Below are 12467 nucleotides of genomic sequence, written 5' to 3'. Positions count from 1 at the left end.
CGACATGTACTCATTGCCACTTCCACAATGCCAACCAGTGTGGATTTCAAAAACATTAATCATGTGAAACCCAACTCACACTGTTTTCACATGACATACTGAAGCTTGCTCACATGATGCACTGAAGCTTGAATCAAGGCAACCAGATTGGTGCAGTGTTTCTTGATTTCTGAAAAGCATTTGACTCAATACCACCCCTATGTTTATTGTTGAAAGTACATTCATATGGGGTATCAAGTGAAATATGTGACTGGACTGAAGGATGCAGCATGTTTCGTTGGATGGGGAGTCATTGTCAGACGTAGAAGTAACTCCGGTTGTCCTCAGAGATGTGTGTTGGGACCCTTGTTGTTCATGTTTAATTAATGACCTTTAATACAAGGTTAGTAGTAAAATCAAGATTTTTTATTTTTTTATTTTTTATTTATTTATTTATTTATTTATTTTTTTGCAGATGATGCAATTATTTGTAATGAGATACTATCTGAGGGAAGTTGCATAAATATTCAGGCAGATCTTGATAAGCTTTCAAAGTGGTCCATAGATTGGCAACTTTCTCTAAATGTTCAAAAACGTAAAATTTTGCACTTAGATTGCTTACAAATTACTCATGCAACTGGTTCTAGAATATTCTCAAGTGTGTGGGAACTGTACAAGATAGGACTAACTGGGGATATTGAACTTACACAGAGAATGCTAGCAGAAGTGGTCAGAGGTTTGTTTAATTTATGAGAGAGTGTCACAGAGATACTGAAGGAACTGAACTTGCAGACTCTTGAAGACAAACTAACTATCCTGAGAAAATCTATTAACAAAGTTTCAAGGATAGGTTTTAAATGATTACTCCAAGGATATATCACAACCCTCTATGTATTGCTCACATAGGGATCATGAGGATAAGATTAGAATAATTACTGCATGCACAGAAGCAATCAAATGATCCTTCTCCCCTTGAACAACAAGGGTTCCAACACACATCTCTGAGGCACAACCGTAGTTACTTCTACATCTGAATGGAACTGGAAGAAACCCTACTATCTGGTACAATGGGACATACCCTCTGCTTTGCACCTCATGGTGGTTTGCAGAGTGCAGATTTTGATACTTCCAGAGTGACTAAACTACATTTGTTCTCAAAAGTGTGGCTACTATTTGATAACATATGCTATTAATCCCAGTAGTTACCAGGAAATTCAGAGATAACACATTGTGCATCTGGTGTCACTGTACGTGGCATTTGTGGTGAGCCTCTGAATATGGTCTCAGTGTAGTTGAAACAGGTTGTATTGTGAAATGTGCTTGTGGTAATGTGAAGAGTAGAATAATATAAAATAAATGGATTAAGAAAGATATAGGCATCAATTATTGTAGAGAGAAGCAACCTCATGGTTCCCCAGTAATTACTATTTCTCAGTTATAACTGTCAGCTTATACTAGGGTACTCGTAAAAAATGTTTAACTCTGTCTATAAGTAAAACACCTGCAGATGAAAAATTTAGTCATGGCCCAACAATATTTTATTGTGGAAACGTATTGTATACTTTTGTCTGTTTCTGCTATTTAGTTGTTCATGTTTTCTCGCTTGAATTGGCTTATTAATTCATTCAAATTAAAGTAATTTTGTTTTCCATAAAAAAATATAACTTTAATTTACTAGGCACTGTATTTGCTTCAGTATTCTTGGTATTTAAAGCCAAAAAATCTGTTCATATGGTTCATAGAAAGATTAGTTTAAATGATAATCAGTTATTTATTTCTAAGGAGTTTTCAGTTTCGTGGCTAACAGCTTTTATGAAATTCTTATAATTTTGTGCCAAAATATGGAACTTCAATCAAAAAATTAATAAAGCATGTGAGGTCAGTTCATCCTCTTTTTCTCTTAGGCTTTTCTCTTTTCTGTTGAGGATCAGCATTGTTGTACATCAGTTTTGACAGTGTTAGTGGAAAATCAATGGCTGAATGCTCTTCGTGACACCAACATGCCCTATCCCATCTGTCTGCGACTAGTATAGATCTAATGTTCAAGTGTGATAACATTTCTAAATGTTTCTGTATTTGTATCTCACATAGGACATAACCACCAACCCAGTATTTACCTAATAGATTGTGGGAACCTGCCTAAAAATTACATTTAGGTTGGCTGATTCTCCAGCCCTCATTGTTAATTCTTGAGGTGGATTGAATCTGCAGCTGGCTTGCCCCCCTGTTTCTCGTAAGTGGGTGGGTTAGTGCTCTCAGCTGTCTGGGCGAGTGAAGCAAAATCTACAAGGAAATTATTATTGTATATGTGATGATGATGTATCACTGACAGTTCATGCAAAATGTATTTTGGTCACAAATGACTTTAAGATGTAAAAGTAAAAGCATTTGACACTGAGAATGGAATCAAATTTACAGAGGCCTGTATTGCCTGCCACTACATTGTCAACTTGACACTGGTCATTTTGAAGGAATAAATATGTCACAGATTTTTTTCTGTATTATCTCAGTACAACAAGAAACATGGGTATGCAAACCCTGTTACTCATGTCTGTATGCCAACACAGTGAGAGATAAACATATGTAGAAAATGAGACCAAGTATCTTTTAATAGGTGTATTGGTATCTTGTTTTGATCTAATTAAACTGTTTGCACATCAAACAGTTCTACACATGGATATGATGATGTGTTAGGCTATAAATCTTTAATATTAGTGTTATTTCTGATGACAGTGGATGTTTGTTCAGATCTACAGACACCTGCGGGATTTTTTTTTTTTTTTTTTTTTTTTTTTTTTTTTTAACATAGAGTGCATTCTTTGATTTTTGAAGGCTTAGTAAATAATTGCAAAATTTTGGACCTGCAACAGTGCAAATTCAAACTCTTCCACTGATAAGTTGACAACTTACTCTCTGACCATTCTGGGAATAAGAGGAAAGCACTGATTGGCTCACTCTGAGGCTGGCCAGAAGATACATGCTGGACATGTCAGTGGGACATTGGGAATTTGCATGACAGCATGCTCAAAATTTAATGGATTAAATATTAATTTGTTTGTAGTGAAAAAATTGTAATAATTTTTGTCTTTGTTGAGGTTTTTGTACTTGGCTTCAATGACTTTAATTATTGTGCTACTGCCATCAGTTAAGAAAAATTGAAAAGCCTTTAAATAAATAAATGATAGTAAATAAAGACTGAGAGCAGGCCACCAGGGATGCCTTACATGGTATTGTCTTGAACTAGATTCAGAGTCACTCCTGCCTGATAATATACTGATGTTACTTGTTCTATCTGGTGATGAAAATAGCTTTTATGATGGCTTTGTCTGTCTGATTAGCAGATTTGCTACCTTGTTTATGTAATTGATATTCCACTAATATACACATTTTGTTTTCCTGGTTAAGCTTACAGCCTCTACCTTTTCCCTATTCAATTCCTTCTTCAATTCCTTCTTCAAGGAAGGAACAATTTCATATGGTTATAATGTCAGCCTCATAATTTGAGAGATCATACCTGGAAAAAATGGCATTAATGATTGAACATAAATATTTGTTTTATCGTCTCTCTCTCTCTTTCTCTCTGCCTTCTTTAATTATATATAAGTACCAGTAGCGCACAAATTCAAATTTTAGGTGGCACAGTTTAATATTAAAACAGTACTGTAGTTGCTGAAAATGAAATACTCAATAACTGACCCTTTCAATTGTGCAAGCTTTCCCCTCGCTACTGTTTTAATCCTTTGTTAAAAAAGTAATTAAATGCCTTTCCTATGGAGGCTCATAAATCCCCACATTTTTTCAAAAGGTCACTTGAAATAATTATTTATGAATACATTGGACAGTATTTTTTCTTTGTGAAACAGTCCTTGATACAGTAATCAGATGAAACAATTGTTATCACCTTATATGGTAAGTTTTGTTTCTGAGCCACTAATTGGACATATTATTTTAAGATCTGTTTACTTTTTCTTTATTTTATTAGTGACACATACCTTTCAGTTTGAATGCGTTCAAAGTCTGTAATACAGACAGACAGACAGACAGAGAGACAGACAGAGACAGAGACAGACAGAGAGAGAGAGAGAGAGAGAGAGAGAGAGAGAGAGAGAAAACTTAAACTGTTTGCAAATAGAGTCCAAAACTCGGAGCTTATTTTATCATGACAGAAGACTGTGTGGCCAAATAAAATTTGCACAGCTGCAATCAGTGAAATGGAAAGATGAAACTATGTAATGAGTGTGCTATGCTTCAGTGGTCCTGTTTCTGATATTGTATGCCATTTCATCATGAAAGACTTTCCTGATATGAAGTTATGGAACATGCCTTCCACAGTCCTTCAAGAATCTCAAATGACAGCACTGCTGAGACACAAAACTGTGGATGAAGTTCATTGTTATAATAATAGAAGTGATTGTTTTACAATTATTTTCTCACACAACACCAAGACTGTGGTGGTAATAGCAACAGATTATTATGAGGCAAACATATAACACTTCATACATTCTTCAGTTCAGTGTTAAATGAGATCCAGTTTGTCTATTGTAGATCATGCAGAATGTATGTTTATTTTAGTCATTTTCATTTCATGAGTAATTTGTTTTATTACTTGGAGTGCTCTGTACAGTACATAATTTGTGACAATAATGGTTTATGTTTTTGAATTGCAGCAATAGTATTCAGTTTTCATGATAAGATCAGTCACATTAGAAACAATCTTTGGGGCTTCTACCCTTCAAGAAAGTAAGCAATGTTGTCATTTAGAGTGTGGAGGTGGTTGTTCTTTGTGAGCACCCTATTTCTGTTCATTTACCTGTGCTGTCTACAAAGCTACACATGAAATCGTCTACTGAAGTAATTTATGCAAAACATTTATTATCTTTTCCAGTTACATTTAGGATGAAGACGATACACGAAACTGCACTTCGTTCTTTTTCTTTATAGTAGTCAACATCACTATACTTATTTTCAGTTAAAGAACCAGTTTTCTAAAAAAAAAGTTGATGGCTGTTTCACTCTGGTGTATGATAAGAATAAAAATGATTCAATAAACTATTGAAATGTCTAATCACAGGCAAGATAAATGGAGCACTCAAAGCATACATGATACTGGTGGAGGTGACTTGAGGTATTAGGAACAAATCAGAATTTTAATATACTGATTTCAAGACGAAACTGATGAAGTAGACAACATGGTCCTCAAGAATACACCATTTTGAAAATGGTAGTAACAAACACAAAAAAGTCGCTCGTGTTAAATTTTGGAAGTGTCCTTTTGCGGTTCAACAAATTTTTTGCATTAATGTTTTACTAGTTAAACATGATTTTAATAAATTATCAAATATATTACTTTTTTAGTGTTTAATTGCAAAACAATGAAAGACAATACCTGTCAAACTAAAATCAGTTCTGATTCATAATATTCAACAATTACTGTTGATGCATGGAGTTGTATAGTTCAAACTAGCCATAGTTAGCCTTCTGCAATGCTATTTCTTGTATGTCAAAAGTTTTCAATGTAGGCTGTAGACTGGATAGTACTGATTATGTGCATATTGATTGTGCCCAGAAATTTCTGCTTTTGCTGACAATAGGCCTTCTGCTATATTACGTACTATATTGTCAATTACTAAGATAGTAAGCAGTTGAAACTTTCACATTATCGGTTCTGTTTATTCAATGTTTATTTAACACAGATTGCTAAAATTTGGTAATTTTCTTCAACTGGGTGAACTTGATAAATCTGTAAGTTCTTGAAAATGAAAACTAGGAGGAGAGGTGTTGGGAGACAGACAAGGGAAGCTTTATTGATTTCAAACAGCAATAAATCTCATTCATACTGGACCAGTCAGATTAGTGAGAGATGTTTAAAATCAGATATATTATAGTTCAGTCCAGCATTATCAGTTACAACAGGCGATTAGTTGCTCATAGTTTATTGTGAAAAGAGCTGTCTGCTAGATCTTTCACATTTTAAGCACACTTTATTTTTTATTTCAGTTTATAGTTTCTATACTAAATCATTCATATTTTAAACATATTTCTTTTGTTTTGGTTTATATTTACTGCTGCATATAATCTGTAGTGTTGATAAATAACTATACTTCTTTGACAACAATTGAGAATTCACTGATACTAGGCATTGTAACTTACGTTAACCATTAATTCACTTTAATTTTGCTGCTTGTAACTTAGTTACAGAAAAGCTAACATTTGAGTTATTCAGATTTTAATTTATATAAATTATTTTTGTTCTCTTAGTTGTGATGTTTATCGCTTGTATGTTGCAGAGCAGATGCGTATAGACAAAGGTCGTGGCGTGAGTTTTACATTTGGTGATTCGACAGGTAATTAAAATGTGATGGAACATTGACATTTGATGTCTTTTGCAAGAATTGATTTGACTGCTCTTATCAGTAATGCTGGCAGGGAAGTTGGCACAATGTGACTTGCAGTGTATAACAACCTGGAGAAATCTTTTGCTTGTTATTGCCACAATGATGAATTTGCATATGTGTGGAAATACTAATGCTTATCATGGTTTTACTAACTTTCTATTTGATACCACATTGTGAAATATACTGGGCGTGCACTTAAAAAAATTAATGCTTTGGTTTCTAGTCTGTATCAAGATCTTATCCATTGCTGCTAACAGATGTATTCACTATCCAGTGCTTGCAGGAGGCATAGCTTAATAGCTAATTGATCTCAGATACACACATTTAAATAGTTTTCTTCTTTGTACTGCTAATCTTTGACAAACATATATGAAGCATGATACACTACTTTCTACACCAATGTTTCTCGAAAAATGGCAGAGGCTATATACCAGTATTAACAAATAGAACAATTTGCTCAATTCCTATGGTGAACTGGCTAAGCGATCTACCAACATCTGCTGCCTTTTAGAAGTTAAAAGCTGGATGAAACTGTCATAATCCACTATAAAAATATTTGGAAACTAAAATCACACAAAATGGGTGGTTATAGAAGGTCCTGCCTTTCTTTAATGTACATAATTGTAGTAAAGAACGTACAGCTGAAATATACAGAGAACTTCAGCTGATATTTCTAAATGAGATAATAAAACTTAACACCAAAAATGTACACTGAAGTTAAATAAGTTATATTAAAGCATGAGATCATTTACATTTGATGTCCAAAACTAGAATAAGTGTGCTTTGTATATGGAGTTGGCGCACACACCTTCGGGATATGGTCGTTCCAACAGTGGGAACTAAACAGTGAACAGGGAAACCAAATATGTTTTAAATAGTAAGAGATGTAAGAGCCTAGTGGAAACCCTCTGTCAGAAGTAACAACCTAATTACAGAATAAACGCTAGAAGCATTCGAAGAATGTAACAACCGTAACGCAAATTCTGCAGTATAGGCAATAGTTTATAGTGATGGAAGTAGTCAGGGATAGGGTTAAAAGTGGGACTGAAAGGTGGATGAAAACAGAAGAATAGAAAGAGCATTATCAGTGTTGACTTCTTGTGATCTGATTTAGGTAAACCTTCCATTTTTAGATTACAGAAACTATTCCTGCAAGAAGAGACGTATGGTCTGCAATAGGAAAATAATGAGCCATGTGTCAGCTCTTTGGTGCAGAATACGTTTGGCAAGAAGATATTAATGTTGAGAGTATAGAGTATTTGTTCCCAAATGCCATTATAGTTAGCTTTATTTTATTTATGCTAATACATAACATTAAAAGGAACTTGAAATTCAAGTTCTTAGTTCCTTTAAGTTGCCTAGTTCCACGATTGGAAGTTTTGCAGCAAGGAAACAGAAAAGGATGATAGTCACATTTTACTGGGAGGGCAGTATTGTTGGTTTGATCAGTTCACTTTGTTATTACAGAAATTATGCTGAAATACAAATTTTACGTTATGATGACGGCTATAACGTCAAATAACGTAAATGGCCAGACATGAATTTGTAAAACAGGAGAATAAAATCTGTTGATGCTGAACATTTGAGGGAACAATCCAGTAGTGACTTCATACATGTTTCAGTAATAACATCATTTGTCAACAACGATGTTCTCAGTACTTCATCTTTCACTTGGAATAGATATTAATCAAATATATCCCTTGACATTCTGAACTTCCCTCTATCTGTCCATCTGTGTGTTACCTGTTTCTATAATTTTTATACCCCCCTCTTGATTACCACTGCAATTTGTCCTTGCTATATCCATTTTTTCCTTACCATTTCTCTGCCTTTCTTTCATCATCAGTTTCATTTTTGCCCTGTAGTTCCTTCAGAATTTAATTCTTATTTGCCCTACTGATTACTGACAACTCATTAATTCTGTGCAGTTTGAATTTCACCCGCTGAGTTACTGCCAATTAAGACTCCTCCCTTGCACCATGTGTATTTCTCGATGATTCTTTGGAATGACTTTTCCTTCTCACCAGCACCTGTACACATTCTTTTTCTTAACATGTGTATTTCACACACTTTCGAAAAGAGAACAGTTCAGAAGATCCAAAAAGTAGCCTTTGAACATGTTCGGCATGTTGGTAAGTAGACACCCCTTTCATAAATACATAAAAACAAAGTATTTATATGCATGTGAAGAAGCTCAATAAAAGTTGCCATTATGCTGTTTTCATCTGCTAATGTTTGTTTATAACTGGCTGCTGCTGCTGCTGCTACTGTTATTGTTGTTGTTTTGATTGTCACCCAGACCACACAAGTAAATAAAAACACGAAGGTATGATATTAGGTAACAAATGAAGTGAGTAAAGTATCAATGAACAAGCTCAAAGGGGTCGGTGGGTGGGGGGAGCAATAAGGAATGGTATGAAGATAAGAGAGCACTGAAATCAATTGATGTCAACATTGAATAAGCAGTACTGTGTTAACATCATTTCCAATTTTCTGGATTTCTCAGCTGGCGCACTTAACTCTGTGCATTAGCCGTTATCCTGTGAATGAAAAATTTTGAATTGCTTACAATGAAACTGAAGCATAAGTCCAAGGAAAGACAAAGTGTAAATTCTGTGTGAATGGAAAAAAAGCCATGTAACTGGAATATTGGAAGCTCTGCGAGGCTGTTTGTGAACACTGCCGTTGTCTATAAAGAGGCTGCAATCCAGAAAACTATTGATAACTACAGGAAGACCTGCAGAGGACTGACAGTTGAGCAGTTGGCTGCCAGCTGTCAATCACTCTCAAAACCAAACCTCCACTTTAATATACTACTGTCAAGTGGGTAAAATTGAAATAGTATCAGGTATGTGTTACTTTTTCTTCAACAGTGATTTGAAATTTTAGTGACATGACAGCTCAAAATATAGGGCAGGACACACAGTGCAAAGCTAAGGACAGCCTTCTTGATAGAAAAAAGTATTCTATGAAAATGCAGTGTACTGATATGTGTACACTGCTCATGTCACTGACAAAGATCCAGGCATCGAATGTGAGTGTCCTACTTCTGGCAAGTGTGAACCTTCCTACCAACTGTGATAAATTCATTAAGTAAACAAATTTTGAAGGTACTACCAGCAGAAACTGGGTCTTAAGGTTCTCTCTCAGCTGAGAATCATCTATGTGTATTGGCATTACTCTTCTGAACTGTTAATAAAATATAAATTTGAAACTAAATTACCATTTTGGATTACAATACTTCTTGTGATCCAGTAGATATAAAATAAGTCTGGGTGCATGGGAGCCATTCTGAACATCATATTCAACCCTTTAAGCATTCAGCTTCATAGCAAGTGCCACTAGTTTGCCTTTCTGCAGATAACTCATTGGCTTCCTTGCTGTTGGGCATTGTTTTCAAAACTGCTTCCTTGGTGTAACAGATGAACTGGAACACTAGCGATAGTGCAACAGATAAAGACAAAGCTGATGCTTCATTGTAAACTACTGCAGGGTGGCGAGTTGCGCTGATATTCTAAGTGCTGAAGGTCACTTTAATGCTATTTGATTGCACAAAAAAATCTTTTAATATGTAGATCTCAGTGAGGCTGTACACCCACAATCAAACTGGGGTCACACATAAGCATTATAAAAGTGAAGCAAACGTGGTATTTGATGGATGCACTTAAGACGTTACTTCTTTGGAGGATTTTTCTATCAGCTGCCTTTGCAGTGGAATCAGGGTAGCTTATAAGAAAACACAAGCACAAGAACCTCATTACCTGTATAAAACTGTGAATAATGTCCAAGTTAAGAGAGCGACAAAATTTTACGTTGGGAACTTCGTACTTACAATAACAATAAGAGAGGAAGAAATGTTAAAAGATGGCTGCAAGATACCTTGGAAAGCTCCAATACTTGAGCTGTCTGAGGGTGGTATGCCTCAAGGTAGTATCATAAGCCTTGCCAAAGTCAAAGGAAAAATAAATATAAATTAGGAGATGTTTGCATGGGAAATCTTGTAGTTGTGTAGTTGCTTCCATCATAGTAAGTTGATAATGGTGAGGTGTTATATGAAAAAGGTAATTCAAAAGTGGTCACAACCCCTATATTAAATTATTAATACTGTTGAAATTACATAGGTATTAATGACTATTCCTTTGCATGAAGCTGCCAGACAGCAGTCTCCATTTACAGCTATACATTTCCACTGGCACTCAACGTAACCCCTGAACCATCTGTGAAAAAAAAAAAGTTGCCTCCATTGCAGCCAGAGTGACCTCTCGTAGTTAATGCTATTTGGCAACAGTAGCCTACATCCACATACTACTATTTATGTGGTTATGACCCTTGGGATTGTCATCCACATTACAGCGGGATTACAGCAATATCTGTAAAATCTCCCCCCCTCCCCCCTCTCTTACCAGCGAAATCTACCATATGCTCTGCAGAATTAGTGGAACAGCTTGCAGTGTTCGGTTATTTGTGCCAGCCCCTTATGCTTTTTACGAATTTGATGTAATTCCAAATTTGCTGTCCACAAGGTTGCCAGATTGTTTAGTTTAACTTGTATGTTGCCACATGGTTCTCAGATAGCAGAGTTGGATTCCAGTCCTTCTGGGAACATAGAGCATTTAAAGGTAGATGGAAGACTTGATGCTTCATAACATTGTGAATCATGTCAGCAGTATGATCCCCTGTTGTCTATTTTTGACAGAAGCCTTGTTGGACAAAAGCCTTGTTGGACAAAAGCTTGTTGTGTGACAGTCTTTTTGTTGTGCCTATCTGCAACTCAACATCTCTACTATACAATGAGTAGCAACTATCCTTTTCATAATATTGTTATTTTTCATCCTATGCATTGTTGGACATTTTATACATACCCGAATACAGCTAGTTGACTGTTCGACCTCACTTCCCCACTAAAGAGCATCTGTTGGTGAGATGTATGATGATGTCAGTGAGACTACAGTATCAGTAACTAACATGTATAGTGAATATATGGTAATCTTTTGAGACTCTTGCACTGATGTCGTGACTGCTTTTAGATTAGTGGAGAGAAGTGAGGCATAAAGCATCATTTACAAAGTTATTTGTGAGCTGGGGTTAACGTTTCTCTAGTAATCTATCATGTCGATATCAAACTCTCTCTTGCAGAGGAGAGCACAGTGATCTCAGTTATGTTAAAATCTAATTTTTGCAGCATTCATCTAGGAAGCATTTGTGTTTACTGGAGCAGAAAGTCAATTATTGATGAGATTTTTCTCTGTTCTCACATTCTCATTTTGTCATGGGAGGGAATGTGTTGGATAGACATCTGTAATTGAAGGAGATTCTGTTGATCAGATTGTACATTTTGCATCTTCCAAACTAGAATCTGCATCAGACAAAATTGGTGTCTTATGAGCTAGAAGATAAAATTTTAACAACGTATGTCACCTGCCACCTTAAAAATGCACATAAAGTGTAATTGTTTGAACTGCCTTCTGCTTCCAGTGTCTGTTTTTGTACCTGACTTTGCACTTGTTTTCCTGTGGATGGAGATCTAAATGCTGGAGACAGTAATGGTTTATATAACTATCTAGGTTGGGCATAGGAAATGCTCCTAGGTACCTTCAACTCTTGATGTATTTTTTCATCTATGAAAAATTGGCAATCCTCACACTAGGTTGCATGATATCTAAACAAATAGTGAATACTAATCGACTAAAATATTTTATTCTGTGATTGATACACATTGGGGTCACCCTTTCCCCATGGTTACTGCTCTCAACATCTTGAGGGTGGTGTGTCCAAATTTCTCACCCGTGAACTATCTCATCAAAACTGGAATATGAGATCTGACTGAGATAGAGTGAACCAAAGTTAAGCTTATGCAAACTGCCTAAACTGGTGCTGCGATGAAAATAGTTTTTTCCTTGCCATTAACTCTTTCTGTTCTTTACTTCTCCAGTGATTGTAGCACTTGGAAATGCATTTCATTATGATGACTCTGTGAAATTAATCAAATTGTGCAGATCATTTGCAGACCACTTTCCACTGTTTAATTTAGTATAGCAATTGCTTGACATGTTTTTTTGTTGTGGTCAGGTGTCTCCTTATGAGGTATTTAGA

General features: G+C 35.5%; 1 protein-coding gene across 3 annotated transcripts in view; it reads left to right on the top strand.

The window, feature by feature from the left end:
* The window catches only part of LOC124774940 (sodium-dependent phosphate transporter 1), a 320719-nt gene that overhangs the window by 274127 nt on the left and 34125 nt on the right, over positions 1-12467 (top strand). For 2 of the 3 annotated variants that reach the window (XM_047249635.1, XM_047249634.1), the window contains exon 9: positions 6267-6323. The exons of the other annotated variant lie outside the window; for it this stretch is intronic. In XM_047249635.1, the coding sequence (XP_047105591.1) occupies positions 6267-6323 (57 nt within the window). The remainder of the gene's footprint in view (positions 1-6266; positions 6324-12467) is intronic. 3 annotated transcript variants of the gene reach the window in all.

The sequence above is a fragment of the Schistocerca piceifrons genome, chromosome 2 (assembly GCF_021461385.2).
Source record: "Schistocerca piceifrons isolate TAMUIC-IGC-003096 chromosome 2, iqSchPice1.1, whole genome shotgun sequence".
NCBI classification, from domain to species: domain Eukaryota; kingdom Metazoa; phylum Arthropoda; class Insecta; order Orthoptera; family Acrididae; genus Schistocerca; species Schistocerca piceifrons.
This window is presented reverse-complemented; position numbering and strand designations above follow the sequence as displayed.